General features: G+C 41.1%; 1 protein-coding gene across 1 annotated transcript in view; it reads right to left on the bottom strand.

The window, feature by feature from the left end:
• Positions 1 to 18486, bottom strand: part of NEB (nebulin) — a 203314-nt gene extending 184828 nt beyond the window's left edge. The window contains exons 1-9 of the mRNA XM_037027771.1: positions 18416 to 18486; positions 17730 to 17814; positions 17123 to 17187; positions 13626 to 13667; positions 11776 to 11982; positions 9537 to 9644; positions 8961 to 9065; positions 8187 to 8291; positions 7373 to 7477 (exon numbers count right to left, since the gene is read on the bottom strand). Of these exons, the coding sequence (XP_036883666.1) occupies positions 7373 to 7477; positions 8187 to 8291; positions 8961 to 9065; positions 9537 to 9644; positions 11776 to 11982; positions 13626 to 13667; positions 17123 to 17158 (708 nt within the window). The 5' untranslated portion in view covers positions 17159 to 17187; positions 17730 to 17814; positions 18416 to 18486. The remainder of the gene's footprint in view (positions 1 to 7372; positions 7478 to 8186; positions 8292 to 8960; positions 9066 to 9536; positions 9645 to 11775; positions 11983 to 13625; positions 13668 to 17122; positions 17188 to 17729; positions 17815 to 18415) is intronic.
• Positions 18487 to 18716: the final 230 nt, after the last annotated feature.

Below are 18716 nucleotides of genomic sequence, written 5' to 3' on the forward strand. Positions count from 1 at the left end.
TAACCAGCATCCTCAACTCCCAACCCCTTACCTTTCCATCACACTTGTTAACAAACTGCCAGCTCTGGAGCAACTTAACCTCACACTTCTGTTGTTCTTACATCCAGGATGTTGAGAGCTACTGAGGAAATTCACACAATTCTATGGATTGGGTAGTGATAATATGATAACCAAGGTTAAAAGAGTCACAGGAAGAAGGTGCAGAGGAGGGAGAGCCCTTAGCCTGAAATCTGCATGCCTATCCAATGGCATGTTCTTGAACAACAACTTTCTTGGAGCTCTGTGCCCAATAGCCTAAATTTATCCAATTGCCACTTTGCCTTTACTGAAGCTTGAACATCCCATATGTGTCTCTGATTATTCTCCACCACAGATGAACCCCAACATCGTCCTTAAGCCCAATTAACTGCATCTTATCCTCAGCTTCCTCTTCCATGGAGTAAAGAAAGGCTGCACACTTGTCTTTCTCCATGATCATTCTCACCTCTCCCCTCCACCTGCCTGGCCCAGAGGAGAGGCATCCTTTGCAGGGCAGGAGTCCAGCACTCAGGGTACTGTTCCCTCCAGCAGCCCTGTGTACCTAACTCTTATCAGTCACCTTTCTTCTTTCTTCCAGCTTCAACCTCTCTCTCTTCATTAGTCCTTTCCCTCAGCCTATGAAAGACTTCTCTTACCTTAAAAAAGTATTATGCCCGTTAATTATGCATCCCCTTCACTCTTGCTCTTCTTCACTACTGACTGCTTTGGCTTTTTCTCCCTCCAGTCTCGACTCCTGCCTCCAACAATGCAGAGTATTCATAGATCCCCAGATATGTGAAGCCTTTTTATGTCTCTGGACCTCAGCCATGCTGCTCCCTTTTCCTGGAATGCCCCAACTTTGCCTTCCCCCCATCTGCCTGCAGGCTGCTACTTATTCACCAGGTCTCAGGACAAACACAGTTCCCCCTCCTGTGCCCTCCCTGACTCCATCGCCTTCTCCAGGATTCTCACTCAATTTAGCCATTAGCTCCTTTAAAGAAATTATCAAATAACACTGTAGCTCATTGTTTACATCTCTGTCCCTACTTAGACTGTGGGCTCTGGGATGGCACAGAACATAATTTCTCCTCTGGGAACCTTTGTGGCCTAAACAATACCTGACAAGAGTGAGGGCTCAGTGGCTGACTTCTGAATATGTGGTTTACTCACGGAGGCCATTGGGGCCAGTCGGAGGAGAAGAATAGCCCTCCTGAATCATCCAGTGCTCAACTGTGAGACTTCTACAAATCATTTCTCTTTCCCTGTGACAACATTCTTATTTATAAAGAGGTATATAGTTTGGAGGTCCCCATTATTTTCTTCCCTCTTTAACCAACTCTAATTCTATCTCATCCTAATAATATCTAGTTAGTGCCTATAACCAAAGCTTTCATGACCATTAAATCAAGTGGGATGCAAAAGACAAAATTTTAAATCTATTCATTGAATCTCACTGCTTAATTTCATTTAAACGAGCTATTTTCGGCATAGGGCCACCTGTCTTTTGCATTGCTGGCTAAGGCTTAGAGGAGAAAGCAATGTTCTTCCAGGAGAAATGCTAATTAAGGATGACGTGCTGTCAAGAACTTTCAGAGTAATCAGATGTAGAACTCTTAATTTCTAGGGAACCTTGGTCAGAATTCTGTTTATTTAGAATTCTGTACTTTGGATCAACTTAAGGACTCTCTTAGTGTTTGCAAAGTCTTTGGTCTCTATTTAGATAATAAAGAAAACATGATAATTAGGGCTAAGAGAAACACAGGAAGAAGGACAGGAGAGGAAGAGGAGGTCTCTGAACCCAAACCCTTAGCTTGAAATCTACATGCCTTCCCAGTGGTATATGCTGTGAACAAATTGCTTGCTCTGTGCCCAATCATCATAAAAGCTCATGGTACTGACAGCAGTATTAATAGGCATGCTGGTCATCTGACACTCAGTGCACGCCTGGTCCGTAATAAAAATAAAAGCATGCGTTAACTGCCAAGTCTTTCAGAGCAAGGATGGGAAGATTTTACTTCATTCTGTCTTCTATTGAGAAAAACGTGGCCAACCTTAATGGTTCAGAATCCATAGCACTACAGCGGCATGGAGGCAAGCCTTCATCTGCCCACTGTATGGAGAAAGGGAGACATTGGGAGATTAAGTGTCTTCTTGGAAACCTCTCCTTGGGCTTACGTGACATGCATTTCCTGGTTCCTCTTCAACTTCTTCAGCAATCTGTTCCCTTATCCTTTTGCTTGCTCCTTTCCAGGTGTCCTCAGTGTGGGTATCCTTCAAATCTCTGCCTTTGGTCATACCCTGTTTTTCCTCCCTCAAACATTGTTCACGTCTTCAGTTGTCACTTAGATTCTTTTTTCAAAACATCGTTTTATTGTTGTTCAAGCACAATTTTCTGCCTTTTCGCTCCGCACTTCCCCACCTCCTAACCCCCACCCCTGTTTTCATCCACCCTTGTTATTGTCCATGTGTCCTTTATAACTGTTCCTGCAAACCCTTCACCATTTCCCCCTATAATCCCCTCCCTCTCCCCTCTGGTCACTGTCAGCCTGTTCTCTCTCTCTCTCTCTCTTTTTTTTCAGCCTGTTCTCAATTTCAGTTTCTTTGGTTATATTTTGCTTGTTTGTTTTGTTGATTAGGTTCCTGTTAAAGGTGAGATCATATGGTATTTGTCTTTTACCTTCTGGCTTATTTCGCTCAGCATAATGCTTTCCAGTTCCATCCATGCTGTTGCAAAAAGTAGGAGCTCCTTCTTTCTTTCTGATGCATAGAATTCCGTTGTGTAAATGTATGTATCATAGTTTTTTTTATCCGTTCATTTACTGATGGGCACTTAGTTTGCTTCCAACACTTGGCTACTGTAAACTGTGCTGCTATGAACATTGGGGTGCATAGGTTCTTTTGGATTGGTGTCTCAGGGTTCTTAGGGTACTCTATCCTAGCAGTGGAATTGCTAGGTCAAAAGGCAGTTCCATTTTTAGTTTTCTGAGGAAATTCCATACTGTTGCACCAGTCTGCATTTCCACCAACAGTGCACTAGGGTTCCCTTTTCTCCACACCCTCTCCAACACTTGTTACTTTGTTTATGATGGCCATTCTCAACAGTGTGAAGTGGTATCTCATTGTGGTTTTAATTTGTATCTCTCTGATAGCTAGTGACATTGAGCATCTTTTCATGTGTCTCTGGATCCTCTGTATGTCCTCCTTGGAGAAGTGTCTGTTCAAGCCCTTTGCCTATTTTTTTTTATTTCATTAGTGTTTGCTCTGCCTTCTTCTTTTTTTTAAATATATTTTATTGATTATACCATTACAGTTGTTCTATTCCCCCCCTTCATTCCCCTCTACCCGCACACTCCCTCCCCCACCATTCTCCCCCCCTTAGTTTATAACCACGTGTCTCAAGTTCTTTAGATTCTATATTTCCCCCACTATTCTCGCCCACCCCCTATCTATTTTCTACCTACCATCTATGCTATTTTCTGTGCCTTCTCCCCACTTCTCCCCCTCCCACCCCCCTGTTTCTAACCCTCCATGTGTTCTTCATTTCTATGGTTCCACTCCTGATCTAGCTGTCCTCTTGGTTTGCTTTTGTTTTAGGTGTGGTTGTTAATAACTGTGTGTTTGCTGTCCTTTCACTGTTCATATTTTTCATCTTCTTTTTCTTATATAAGTCCCTTTAGCATTTCATATAATAAGGGCTTGGTGATGATGAACTCCTTGAACTTGACCTTATCTGAGAAGCACTTTATCTGTCCTTCCATTCTAAATGAAAGTTTTGCTGGATAAAGCAATCTTGGCTGTAGGTCTTTGGATTTCATGACTTGGAATACTTCTTTCCAGCCCCTTCTTGCCTGTAAGGTCTCTTTTGAGAAATCCGCTGACAGTCTGATGGGTACTCCTTTGTAGGTGACTGTCCCCTTATCCCTTGCTGCTTCTAGGATTCTCTCCTTCATTTTAGTCTTGGCTAATGTAATTATGATGTGCCTTGGTGTGTTCCTTCTTGGGTCCAACTTCTTTGGGACTCTCTGAGCTTCCTGGATTTCCTGGAAGTCTATTTCCTTTGCCAGACTGGGGAAGTTCTCCTTTATTATTTGTTCAAATAAGTTTTCCACTCGTGGCTGTTTCTTTCCCCCTTCTGGTACCCCTATAATCCGGATGTTGGAACGTTTAAAGATGTCCTGGAGGTTCCTAAGCCTCTCCTCATTTTTTTGAATTCTCATTTCTTCATTCCTTTCTGGTGGGATGTTTTGTTCTTCCTTCTGGTCCATTCCATTGATTTGAGTCCCAGTTTCCTTTCCATCACTATTGGTTTCCTGTGCATCTCCCTTCATTTCAATTAGTTTAGCCTTCATATGTTCCTCTAATTTGTGGCTGTAATCTACCAGTTCTGTGAGCATCCTGATAAATAGTGTCTTGAATTATGCTTCTGAGAGGCTGGCAATTTCTCGGTTGCTTAGAGTTATTGGCTCTGGGACTTTGAGTTCTTCTTGCACCATCTTTTGGGCTGTTCGTGCCTGTTCCATAGCAGGATCAGAGCCCTAAAGTGTTCACTAGAACAGGGCAACTAAGTTGCTGGGTTGTGACGTTGTATGTGGGGGCGGGGTCAAAAAGGGACAATGGCTTCCCGTCTGCCACCTGCCGCTGCGGCTCCGGCGCCGCAGCCACCACCGTCACCAGGCCCACGTGTTTCGTTCCACTGCACGGGAGTGTGCCACCGCCGTCAGCCCTCCACCACTGGGTTCTCCCCCTGGGGCCTGTGTGGTCTGTCTCACTGTGCGTGAATGTGTGACCGCAGTCAGTCTGCCCCACACCCCAAATGGTTCCGGGCTGCCTGCACGCCTAGGTGGGGGGATCTGTCCTGCCTGACCCAGCTCCACTGCTGGCTCCGCCTCTCTTACCATCCCGTTGAATGGTTCATAGTTGTCGGACTTCTGTATAATTCTGTTTTCTGGTCTTTGGGTGTGTCCTAGTTCTCCAAACCTTTGTTGTGCTCAAACTTGGTTGTGGGAGAAGGCACAGTGTTTCCACCTATGCCTCCATCTTGGCGGAAGTCCCCTTTGCCTATTTTTTAATTGGGTTGCCTGTCTTCTTAGAGTGAAATCATGTGAGTTCTTTACATATTTTGGAGATCAAACCCTTGTCTGAGATCATTGGCTCACTTAGATTCTGACGACTCTCAAATATTAATCTCTTGCCATCTCACATTTATGCACTAGTACTAAATTTCTAATTTATCTATAAGATGCCTTCATCTGAATATTCCCCCCCATTGTCTCAACTCTAGTTCTCTTTAACTAACGCATCCTTACCAGTTATACCTCTGCCCACCTGGACTGCCAGTCTTGGTCATAGATTCTTCTGTGGCCTCTTCCTCTCTTTTATCCCCAATATCCAATATCATTAACACTTTTTAAATACTTGTTACTTTCAGATTTCTTTTTCCTCTTCTTTGTCTCCGTCTTCCCTCTGATTTATCTATCTTACTAAAACAGTCTTCTACAAATAGTCTTCTACAATTTTGCCTAGTCCCAGTCTATCATATGACAATATGACATTATCAAAATTTCTCCAGATTCTACTTTTATCATGTAATGAGATTTCTCCAAAATCTTATGCTACCTCTCATTAATTACCAGATCATGTCAAAGCTATTTTGTCTGATTTTCAAGGTCTTGCTGCCAATTTCTTACAAGTGCCCTCACAACTCAGTGCCTACAGCATTCATTTCCTTTGTGCCCTAAGCCCCAGGCTCGTTTCACCTCTGCCCCTTTGTTCGAGTGCTCTCGACTTGAAATGCCCTTCCTGTTCATCACTGCCCCTTCTCTTGGAATCACCATCTTCACACGGCCTTCTCTGATTACTCACATATACCTTGTCTTTCTTTTACCAAGTATTAGACTGTAGGGTTTGTGTGTTTTTAATTTTTTTCTTATGGTTTAGTATATAGCACTTTCATCTGACCAGCTTGGTTATAGATTTTCAAGAGAAAGGACCAAAACTTCTTGTTTCACTTTTCTGTCTTGCCAGGTATTCATGCATAATGGACTTTCAATAACTAATGATTGGTCACTTGGTAAAGGTCATACAATATTACTTATTCATGAGATACAGAACCAAAAATCTAATCTTAAAAGAAAAGCCAGAGGTCCTCACACACTAAAATTGGCACACTAGATAGCCTTGAAATTTTGTTACACCTTCTTTAGTTCCTAGCTTACCCTGTGCAAGGATAAAAGTATATCTGCTATATTTTAACCAATTACATGCAACCTGGAGTAGAAAATATGTCCACTAAATTTGCAGGTGATATCAAGTAAGAGGCAATAAAAAATTACACCTCAAAAGTTGGATACACCATCAAATGTATATGTATCATTTTAGTTCAAAGCAAGATAGAATCCTAAGATCCATTGGAAGTAAATTCAGTAAGTTTTAAGATGCCAGCTGGCTTGTTAAGTTTATGTTGAAAGTAAGAGGTTCCAAGGACCTAGCTGACAGCAAAATGAGCAACAACTTGTCATTTTATAATAGAATGTCTCCTGAAGGCTTTGAATTTTCAACATGGCCTCTAGCAAATGCAGGGAGCAAGAAATAAAGTAACTCAAAGCAAGGAGAAGTGCTAGGCCCACACAAGGCTCTCTGCTGCTGCTTTCAATCCTAAGTACCCTATTAGGCTTTTAAGTTCCTCCAATGAGTACTTTTCAAGGTCTGAGATACTAAAATTCTAGCCACTGGGACTGCTGATGTTTTGCTGACTCTGTGATACCCTCTGTGTACACCAGCGGCAAGAGGTCTTTGTGGGACAACCACACACACGTCCGGGCAAGTACGCCAGTCTGGGCCCTCTTTCCCAGAAAGGGGGACACACCACAATTCTGACTTTATGGTTAGGATAGTAAATCAAAATCTTGCAATAATATATCTAACTAATACATTTGAGAAGGTGGCTATGATTCCAGTAGGTTTTTAAAATGCTACTCTGTCATACAGAAAAAACTTCAATACCAGTCAAGTGAATGGAAGGGAGCATGCTCTAATGGAGAGAACACTGGTCTTGGGATCACAGGTAGGTGATCATGGGTAGGTTTCCAGTCTTGGCTCTACCACTAATCACTTCACATAACTTTAGGCTCACATTCCTCACCTGTCAGAAAAGCAGATTTGACTAAACTCTACCTAATGTAAACTAGAAAGTCTAATTTAAAGTAGACATCAGAAATTATAATGATTCTAGATGTATTCCTATGCAATAGTGGCATTTAGTCTCTCTTAAATAATTGCAGTGAGCATCTGTCCAGAAGATACAATTTGAGGCCTGATTCCACACTCCAAATGGTGCCAATTATAGTTCACTTACGTCACTGAGAGCTTTCTGGGCTTGGGCAACCCTCCTCAGCTCTGGACTGTCATTATATGGGTAAAATAAAGTTTTGTCTTCTTCCCAGTCTGCAGTATACAGTTTCTAAATCAGAAAAGAGTGAGAAGTTGTGACAATATGAAATCACAGTTACATGAAAATACATAAGTTTTACCTCATTCATCATGGCCTAAAAACTCAAGGGCAAGGTAAGAGCAAACGTAAATGGAACTCACAGATAACCTCCACTCTCCCATCCAATTCAAGTCATATTTGTTACTGGATTCTCTTGCTTCTCCCGACAAATATTTCTTACAGAAGGGCAGATGTGTCTAATTCTGTTTCATCTCCTCTCTGTGAGTTTACCTGACTCCTGCAACAACTACTAAGCAAGTGTAAGGAGCCAGGAAAGTACTTAGTGCAGTTACTGTCACAAAACAGACTCTTAATAAGAGTGATAGCCAGGAATATCCAAAGTGTAGCACAGGGTCCACAGAAAAACTAAAATATTACTTTGTGTGTTTCCAGAGCTGGACCTCAGGAGCATCTGTGTTGTCCCACTCACTCTCCTCAGGTTGCTCAGGTTCCTGGTAGGACCTTCTCCTCTACTCTGCCCCAGAGCTCTCTTCTCTGTTCCTCCTTGCCAAGCCCTATTTCTTCAGCCACACCAGTCTCAAGGCTAGTCACAAAAAAGACTAAGGAAAGAAAGACTAATCTGTATTTCAGATTATTGAGAGTGTAGTGAGTATTCCTCTAAATGTCATGGTAGGAGAGCAGAGGGAGATAGAGGTGGGGACAGAGCGGAGGCCCTTACCTTACTGAACAAGGCTGAGTTCTTAATGGCCTGGACAAGTTCAGGGGCATCAGGGGGAAGCAGGTACTTATCCTTGGTGTCTTCCCAGTTCTGCTTGTATAAAACCTGGACAGAAAGAGCAGAGGGCTTGATGTCTCCCCCATGGCATGATGATTTAGAGAACGAAAGAGCGTTGTGAAGAGTTTTTCACAAAATGTCCTGGTACAAAGGCTGCCAATGTGGTGCTAGCACTGATTAGGGAAACGTTGACCATGTCAGCATCCCATAATACTTTTCCTGCATTAGTAAGCTTTTCCTGGAGAAAATATCTATTTTTTTTAAAAAAAATCTTAATCATGATCTTGATTCTTTACACATTCCTTTCAAAGGGTGTAACCTATCCATCATTGACTAAATGTGGATGATACATGCATTTCTTTTGACTGACATGGTATTTTCAAAAAGTATTTTTAATTAGTTCCCTCCATTTGAAATTTGGAGATTTATTATAAAATCTCAGCTCCCAAATTCTTTAAAAAAAATAAGAGAGTCTGGTGACACTGGGACTGCCCTCTGTGCAGCAATTGCCTGCTGTCGAGTTGCAGGCCACACAACCCACAGTGCTCCCCAGGCCACTTCAGTCACCGGGGCAGCCTCCCTGACATGGTGCATTTAGAGCCTGTGATTCAGTGGGACTGGTGAGCAGGATCAGGCCTGTCCAGTGTTCTCCTCTAAGGCCCGGCAGAGGTGGCACACATTCTATTTCGTGCCCATACATCCATACCATGACCTTACCTTACTGACTTGCTGCGACACTTTCTTTGCATGTTCAATGTCCTTTGCTTTTTCATCCATGTGATAGATAGTTTTAGCAACATCGCCATCCATTCGATACTTAACCTGCAGAATAAATGCACAGTTAGACTTCATGACAGGCATAACCACGTGATTAAAGAATGTCCTATAACCCAAGATCCTTGACCCAGTCACTCTATGTTTACATCACAAAGCAAAGTATTTTAATTGCAGGTAGAAAATTGTGATCTTCAAAGGTCTGCAGAGCACCTGTATTTATTACTTGTCTTCTTTCCCAGCCAAATTCCAGCCTCCCTGTGCTCCAGTATGAAGAACCACAATGAGTCGGAACTTCCAAAGTGTATCACCTTTTAAGCTAACTTTCAAAGACAACCATTTAGAAGCCTCTTTGGATTCACGTTTAGAGCAACATCATCGATGGCCAATGTTTCCTTTAGACTTCTGGACTGGCTCATAGTAACGCAGCCCCTTATTTTCTCCACACCTATTTAAAACCAGTTCCCAGTGGGAGGCATATTTTTGACATGTGTGCTTCATTTGAGCAATGCAGCCTACCTCACTGAGCTGATCCTGTACTTTCTTGATTCTGCGAAGTTCTGGGGTATCGGACGTGATAGCGGTTGGCTGTCCTTTTCCTTTCTCATACTTCTCCTTGTATTTATTCTGAAAAGAATATCAGATATTAGCCTGAAACTTTATAATGCAGCAGAAGGAATTTCAGGCAATGCACTCATCCCCCTCTGATAAAAAGTACTGCGAGTTATAACAATTAGCCATTATAGCAGCATTTTCCTGTACCCTACCCTGATTCTCAGCAAACACTAAAATAGATTCATTAATTGCTCCTCCAAAACATGGTTTATAATGGAGACAGTAGAATTGGTATCGCAGACTATTGTCTTGGAAATGCCCTACAATGATTCTCTCAACGTTTTTATTGTCTGAGTGCACACATAAAAAAGCTTGAACTGCAAAAATTTCAGAAAACAAGTATAGAAATTGAACCAAATGTGAAAAGACTTAACTGCTGATACAATGCAGAAATAGTCAATTCAGAAGTTGCTGCTAAATCTCAGTGATTTGGACAGCTGAGACACCATCTGTATTAATGAAGTGTCTAAATTATGGAGTATTTTGAAAAGAAGTGCAATTAAATTATTTCTGCTAAATATACAAGGAGTTCTTGCTTTAAATATAATGTACATAATATATCATTATTAATGGTTCAAGAGTACTCTTCAGTGGAGCAGTCAACAATCTAAATTATGTTATTGATTTAGTTACTAACCACTTTTAAAATATTAAAAACCTGTGCCAACATTCTGCTCAGTCTACCAGAAATTCTAGAATATTAGCATCTGAAATTAATGAGATTTTATGCCAATGAGTTGGCAAAATAATTTCTATTTTTGCTGAATACTACAGAGATAAAAGAGGTAAGATGATATTATTTTTAGAAATCTAAGTCTTAGAAGTCTATTTTTTAGATCAGTCAAGAATCTGAACAAGATAAAAAATAAAAACAAAACCAAAAACGAACTAAGCAAACAACTAGAACAGGAACAGATTCACAGAAATACAGATTACATGGAGGGTTATCACTGGGGAGGGGGATTGGGGAGAATGGGGGGAAGGTACAGGGAACAAGAAGTATAAATGACAGGAACAGAATGGACAGGGGTAGGTTAAGAACAGTATAGAAAATGAAGCCAAAGAACTTATATGTATGACCCATGGACATGAACTAGGGTGGGAAAATGATGGTGGGAGGGAGTACAGGGTGGAGGGGAGTAAAGGGGAGAAAAAAAATGGGACAACTGTAATAGCATAATCAATTAAATATATATTTTAAAAAGTAATCTGAACTAGAAATTTACCAAGTAGTTAGTCCCCAAGAGTTAACACTCAACCAAAAGTGAGTATTTATTGGCTAACCACAACCGGATGCTTCTGACATAAGCATTAGTCCTATATAATTCAATGTTCCCTAAGATAGTTTATATATTTCTGAGCCTCCAGAGGACATAAAATCAGTCTACTTAGTGAAGCCCCAGCTCACTGTGGGCAATTGATGAGTGGGTCTAAATCTGCCGCCAATCAGTGTAACTTAACTTTGAGGACCAGGGACCGTCAGGAGCAGTGATTCCAGCTTGGACTGCATCTTAGAGTAACCTGAGTAACTTTTAAAATCCTTCTATTCTGCCCAAACCCAGAGTGACTAAACAAGAGTGGCCTGGGCATTTTTTATTTTAAAGCTCTCAGGGGATTCTAAATGCGCAGCCACAGTTCAAAACCCCTGTTCCAGGGTGCAAACACTCCAATCGGCTGTGTCTCAGTCTGGTCCTGGTTTCCTACCCTACATGTTCTTCTTCACCATCCGCCTCCCAGAGACCCACTTCAGAGGCATCCTCATCAGACATCGTTTAAAAAGATGCTCTTTAGCTCCCAGCTCTGATGTTAGTTGAACTGATGTTAACTAAATCTACATTTATGGTTTCATTATTCTAGATTGATAATTAGCTGTGATTAAATACCAGTAAATACTTTATAATTGGCCTTATGCTTATTTTGCAGGAAAATTTTAATACAGATGCTTTTCCTCACTCTAAAATGGCACAAATAAATTACAAGAAAGCAAAATTCAAGACTCACAAGAGCACATATTTCTGCAAGATCAGTTTAGTCTCACACTGGTTGAGAAACAAAATCCAGCCAGTATCCAAAACAGAGCTTGTTGAGATCAGTAATTTCTCCATCATACAACCAGGTTAGCAGAAGTCAGGTTGAAACTTACTGTGCTAAAGAGATCCTGCATTTTCTGACTGTGTGCAATGTAAGGGGTCATGAACTTTGAAGAGTCCACTTTCTTCTTGACAACCTTCTTCCTCTCCGCGGGCTTTGCCATTTCTGGCTGGCCCAGCGCTGGTTTGGAAGGTTCTGACTGCTCATAGTCGGATGTCGTTGTCCTTGTGGTTGTGGTTTCATAGATTTCTGTTACTGTCTGAAATTGTGACAGGCAGTTCAGCGATGTTATAAAAGTAAAGACTGTGATAAGGGTGATCTTGGTATTCTGAATTTGCCACCCATTTCCTGGTATTGTTTCTCCATCACTAAAATGGGCCGAGGCAGAAAATTACCCACTCCGTCCATGTGACAGCACATTATGTCATAACCGTAATGCTGGCTGTCCAAGATTGCATGGGGTAAACAGTTACTCCTTCATAATTTATGACATTGCCTTAAAGTTCCATTCGAAGAAAGGAACTCTAACTCTTTAAGGTGGAGTAAAAATCGGAAGTAAATTATTCTTAAATATTTAAAAATTTTCTTAAATTCTCCAGGTAAAGTAAAAGCAAACTTGGGATCAGAGAACAAACGATAAAGGCAATCAAAGACTTTTAAATAAGTCTGAGGAAGTCAGTTGCTTATTCTGTAGGTATCTAGGCATTCTCCCCTATAGTATGAAACAAAGAATAATGAACCTCATACAAAATGAATCACATCAATATTGCCAGTGATTACCATTCTTTGGCTTAGTCAGTTAATGAATGTGAACTGCAATGTCATTCGCACTAATAAATGCTTAAGCGGACAACCATAATGATGACACAAAATGGGGTAATTATCCTCACAACAGTCCCATGTGTCTGGCAGGTGGGAAATGACTCTTTCTTTCAAAAAAAGCTGACGTGGAAGAAGCTAAGGCCCAAAGTTTGGGTCTAGTCCAAGGTTAAAATACTGTGTGTAATAAAATAAGATAATCAGCTTAGCCGTCAGTTCATTTCAGAGTATAATGTTCTTTACAGCTAATACCACCTGAATCAGGGGAAGAGTCTCAGCATCAATTTGGAGAAGAAAAACCTAAGTAATAAGGAAATTGTATAGCTAAGACGACTTTCCCTAGTGCTGTCAGATTGTTGCTAATAGGCTGCTTTCTGCTCATTATCAATGGCATGTGCTCGACCATGAGAAACTAACCAATTTACAGCATCTACGGGTGTTAGTTTCCATGCGATCGTGGGCTCTCTGAGTGGGCTTTAGGGTTAGCCACCCATACCATTGTATTGTCCTGCACAAGAGGAACAGCTCCATGCAGGAAATGGGTCATGACTGAGGTATTTCACCCTGGGAAAGACAGCTCCAACTTGGGGTATTTGTGAGAGTGGCTTTCTCAGAATTACTAATGTGCTAAAACGTAAGCAGCATTTTATGGCACCGCCAAAGACAAGGGTTTGGAGGTACCACCCCTGTCCGTGGAGATGGTGCCCCACAGCGCACAACTCTACACAACACCTCTGCTGGTCCCCATGCAAATCACAAGTCCAAAGCCATCTCTTTGCTGCTGTCAGACTGGTGACAGCCACTGACATTACCCTAATTAGCATCACCTTCATCAAAAATACCACCAGAACAATTGGGAAAACCATCCGCCAGCATGGGTATGTTCAATGGCAAAAATGATGATAAAACCTGTCAAACAGGTAACAATCATTCTTGTACCACCAACTGCTGAATATACACAGGTGAGTGTCCCTCCTCAGGTTCCCCCTTTTGCCAGCACCATGGCCCTGGGAGTGTGAGAGAGAAGAGGCTCTTCCCGCTTTAAGGAGCATACAGTTGCTGCAGGTGTGGGTTGGACCTTACCTTACCGGGGATCTGTTCGTAGACTGTCTCCTCGGTGTAGTACTAGAAATAGAGCACAAAGGTGTGGTCGTGAGAACCAAAGCAGAAACCGCCTTGCCACTGCCTCAGCTGAACCACCTGGGTTATTTCACTTGTTCAGTTGGTTTGCTGCATGTGTGGAAGGAAGTAGGAGAGGAAGCCTATTTACATTTTGGACCCCATTTTAAGCCCGTGAAACTTCTGAGAAGCCCAAGTGAACAGCGTCAGACTGGACAAAAAGAGGCAGAGTGGTGAGAAAGGTGCCCGAGGCTGGCTTCTCATCACAGGATGCTATTTCACTTGGGACAAGCAACATTTTTCCTTCTGGTGCCCAAGTAAAATTTTCGGAAAAAAGAATACAATAACAATACCTTGGGTGTGTGGGTTATGAAGAGAGGAACTCTGATAAAATTCAGTATTTGGTGATTAACAGTACAACAACACAGAAACCTCAGTGTGAAGAAAACTTCTAAATGAACTGTATCATGGAAATAAGAGATCCGAAGGTATATCCACATCTCAATTATCCCGATACCACTCTGATTGCTAAGTTATAAGAGTTTCTTCTAGAGTGACGGGTGAATCCCTTCCAATAGCGTGATGACCCTAAAAGGAGTGTTCGAATGAAGTTTTACAAATGCTCAGGAGTGAAGGAAAAAATGAAAATATTCCTCATCACAAAATGTGGGAAAGTTGGGCAGCAATTTGCCACTGATGGCTCTTAGGTGCCTGCAGGCTAGACCTGAAACCAAATCTACTTTTGTTCTACCTCTGACATCACAGCAATAAATAGACACGGGTAGGAACTGGCTGACATTTTGTTTCAGATGTGTAAGGGAAGTGGAATCCTGCCGCCAGCCTCACCCAGCAATGCCGGGCAGACCCGAGGAAGACTGGGTTAGCTCAAGGCACACAAGGAAGGGAATAAAAATGAAACATTGGCTCATTTTCTCAGCAAAAAAAAAAGTACATGTTTTTTGCTTCATTTTTTTTCTCTGCCACCGCAATATATACTTGGGGAAATGGAACAACATTGAATGCAAAGTTTCCCTCAGGGGCTGTTTTTTTCCCCCTGCCTTTGGTCCAGTGACCTCTCAGCCAATTATTTAACCCTTGTCATTAGACCCCATTCTCTATTTCATACCCAGTAAAATTAGCATAAACCTTGCCGAATGTCCCTCACTTTTGCAATTTCTTTGCTTCATTCCTAGTTTTTAAATTTGGAATCTAATTCTATCGCTGGGTCCTTACACAACACAACAGAAACCACAAGCTCTGACAAGACAGGGAATGTCGTTTACAAGCCTGTGCCTTCCTCACATGGGAAACGTCATTTGGACACTTTCAGAAACACTGTTTGATGCTGATCCACACGGAATCATTCCTCTGGCCCCACGAAGCACCAGTGACTTGAGAGGAAACTTTGAACGGAAATGAATGATTCTCAATGGTTTTGGATTTTGCTAGCCTTCAAGGGAAAGCAGCTCTTTGGTAGCCATCCAATTTTACCTTTGCTGGGCTCTCATGGCTGCTAAATATATCTTAGAAACAAGCTCATAAAAAAGGCAACATTATCCAAATGGTTGGCATTGTCTTGTAAGCCAAACCCCACTTTTAAAAAAGTCTTGCCACTCATTAGATAGTACATCATTGCTTCTTCTTCTTTCTTTCCAAGTTTATTTAAATTTGAGTACAGAATGACAGTATGATTTCATTTGGATGACCAAGATCCCTAGGAGATGCATTTTAAAAGCCAGTTCCTGTCTGTTTTGTGAACTCTCCCCTGACTTTTTTCTCCAATCTGCCTTCACCCCATTCTCATGTCATCCTTTTTGAGGTCAGAGAGACCTTGGTTCAACAGTCCCTGGCGGGAAGCCTGTGAGTTTAGCACCTGCTGGTCAGACCCAGAGCCGGAATGGGCACCAGGTGGCAAGGATGAGATGCCTAAAAATAGTCCCCGCCATGTTTATGACATCTCATTAAAGCCGTCAAGCCTAGCGCTAAGGACAGTTTCCAGTGACCGATGAACACAATTATTTTAAGAAAGGCACGGGATTTCAGTTGGAAGCTTTAAAAAAGTATTCCTGGTTTTACAATCAGAGGGAAGGCAATTTCATTTATAATTTTTTTAGGGGTTGAGACTGATTATTCGACCCTTAGGGACATATGACAAAGGTACACTAGTAATAATTTTGAACATTGACAATGTGGCCTTTGACCTTGACCCCAGAGAGTTTGTTCTATTATATGAGATTCATTCTGGGTTTCATACACACACACATACAGAGCCTGGCAGAAGTGATGCCTGCTTGAATGTGGGTGGTAGGGTAATACTATGGGTATAATAATTTATAGTTTTAATTTGAACAACATTTCACCTAAAATGTCATATGGTGTGCTCGAGTATGATATTGTTATGTTACAGAGTTGCATGCTTATGATTTTGTAATAAAAATGGGGTATTATTTGTGCTGGGCCCCTGTGTGTATGCTTCAGTAATAAAAGCAATTTTCATTGTAGAATAAAAGTTTCATCATCTAAATATAGATAGGCCCATAAAATAAACTTCTGAAGACAAACTTTGGCACTTTCAATTGAAATTTGATTCTGGGTAGCTCTTAAAATTTATTTTATTTTTTTTAAAAAGCACAGATTTTCAAAGCTGCCTCCAGTTTATTTATATATAATCAGTAATTTGTAATTATTAATTAGTAGTTATAATTACTAATTACCACTTTTATATTCTATGGCAGTATACTTATGGATATGAAACTAAAGGCAAGAGCTGGTAAAGAAAAACCATACATGATAAAACAAAATTATATTTATATACATGTAATAAATGACAACAACTTTGTTAAATGTGACAGACATTTTTCAAGATGCCACTATGGAGGGAATTTTTCAAGATGCCACTATGGTTTTTGTTCTTTTTCAAAATTCAAATGCAAAAGTTAGTTCTGTTCCCTTGGGTAAATACCATGGAACTGGTGGGGAAGGGGCTCCAACCCTCGCTTGAGAGCACTGGGAGTTTATTTTTACATGTTTGTGCATGCACATGCACATGTATGTGAAATGTCATATATGCATATGATGTCACATACATTATTCTAAACATTTAATTCCTATCTCCCTATAGATAATCACCCAGTTGAAGCAAAGAGTTGTTTTCCTCTATTTCTATGCAGACCCTAATATAATTCAGTTTACAGAGCTTTTTCTTCATTTCCTCTGTCCCTTTGTTTTTTTTGAGAGTTTGAAAAAAGGAAAAGTGGGAAACAGTGATACTTCTTTCCAATTTTAAATCCTACATAATTATAGTGAAACTGAACATAAAATATTCCTTTCTCCTACTTTAATGGTGACTCTTTGTGAAGTTATAATAGACAATGTATTTTTTAAATGATTAATTCACCCACATGGCTTTGATTGTTGCCACGTAAAATGCTTTGCTGTCAGTCAGTTGTTTTTCATCTTACCTCCACCACCTCCTCATATTCTTCGTCATCTGCCATCTTCTCAGAGCAGTAGTGGTACCTACAAACTTTTCATATTCCAGACAAATGAAGATCCATTAAAATCGATCCCCAGGACAGAATCATCTTACAAGATTATAAAAACAACATTTAAAACTTATCCCTTCTACATATGCATATATGCCTGCAGGCTAAGTGAGGAAAAACATTTAAAAGCAGGTTTGAAAAAACTGAAGCTTCAAATTTCTTTCTCTTGATTCCCTCAGGAATATGTTGGGTATTGCTGCTTGTAGCTACATCATCAACTTAGTTCTCGTTGTGAAACAAAGTGGAGATAGGGAGGAAGGGCGCTTAGAGTCAAAGGAACAGAGCACTTAAATTTCCAAATGCTTGGAGAACAACATTTCTAAACAAAAATTTTAGTAAAAGGAGGGTCAGCTGGGTTTTCGGGAGCAGTTGTAATTTTCCCTGCAAAGCACCAAAATTCTAAGAGGGCCGCCTTAGGTCTCCATGCGCTCTAACAGTTACATGGTACACAGTGTATCTTATGCATCAAATGAGAACATATAAAAATGAATCTGCCAGTAGATATGAAAAGAAAAATAGAGACCTCAAGGCAATGTGTTTATTTTCTTCCTGAACACCATTGACTTGTATGGAGTTTTCTCTTCCGTTTCCGTAGCTCTTGTCCAAACCTAGAAAATAACACATTTTTGAAGCACTGATTGAAGGATGTGTAAGGTTGTGGGTCTTTGGCCTGAGCTTCTAATTCGGGAACTAACAAAAGGATCTCCCAGGGCCTCTGTAGTTTGAGGCCAGAGAGTGGGACTCTCTTGATAAAAGTGGATGATGACTTGGAGCAGCTGTCCCTTCTTCGCCCAAAGACATTTGCCATGTAAACCAATACCCCGCCATGGCTGGTTCTGTTAAGCTAGCGAAATTGCCGCTCTAGAGGCAAAGGAAGCCCAGTAGAAAAGGATACATATAGGAACATAAAATACAAATCCTTTTCCATACTAATACAGTTAGAATAAAAATCAAAGTTAAAAATGAAAAAAAAAGTGTTAGACAAGAGAGTCAACCCAGTCAAGCAGTGAATTCGTTAGCACAGGACGCTGCCTGTCCGATATTAATGAGAAGGGCCTGAGCACCACAGTGGGGTCACAGACTCTCCTGGTCCTCGGTTCCCTCGCTAATTTCCCCAGTTTTGACCCAAAACTTTGGAAAATGCTTCAAGGGAAGCTGTGGAATGTCTCCTGAAAGGACATTACAGAAAAAGCCATAAATGAGCCTTACCTTCAATCTATCAAATCAATTTCCTCAGCAGCAAAGCCTCTCCCAGCTCTCCCCTCCTGAGAACCCCAAGCAAGAGCCTGTGAGGTGCCTGGGCTCTGAATTATCATGTGGCCAGAGCAGCCAATCAGATCATGAGTTGCTCAAATTTCAGAAGCTAAATATACTGAGTGATCTTCTGAAAACCACCTGTTCAATTCCACTAAAGGATAAAGGGTAACAAATTGCTTGCTTAGAACTATTCAAATGTAGTGGAATTTCACCTAACTTCCAGCATATGGGGTTCAAATTTACATTAAATCTC

The sequence above is a fragment of the Sturnira hondurensis genome, unplaced genomic scaffold (genome assembly GCF_014824575.4).
Source record: "Sturnira hondurensis isolate 20B ecotype Veracruz unplaced genomic scaffold, ASM1482457v3 Scaffold0019428, whole genome shotgun sequence".
NCBI classification, from domain to species: domain Eukaryota; kingdom Metazoa; phylum Chordata; class Mammalia; order Chiroptera; family Phyllostomidae; genus Sturnira; species Sturnira hondurensis.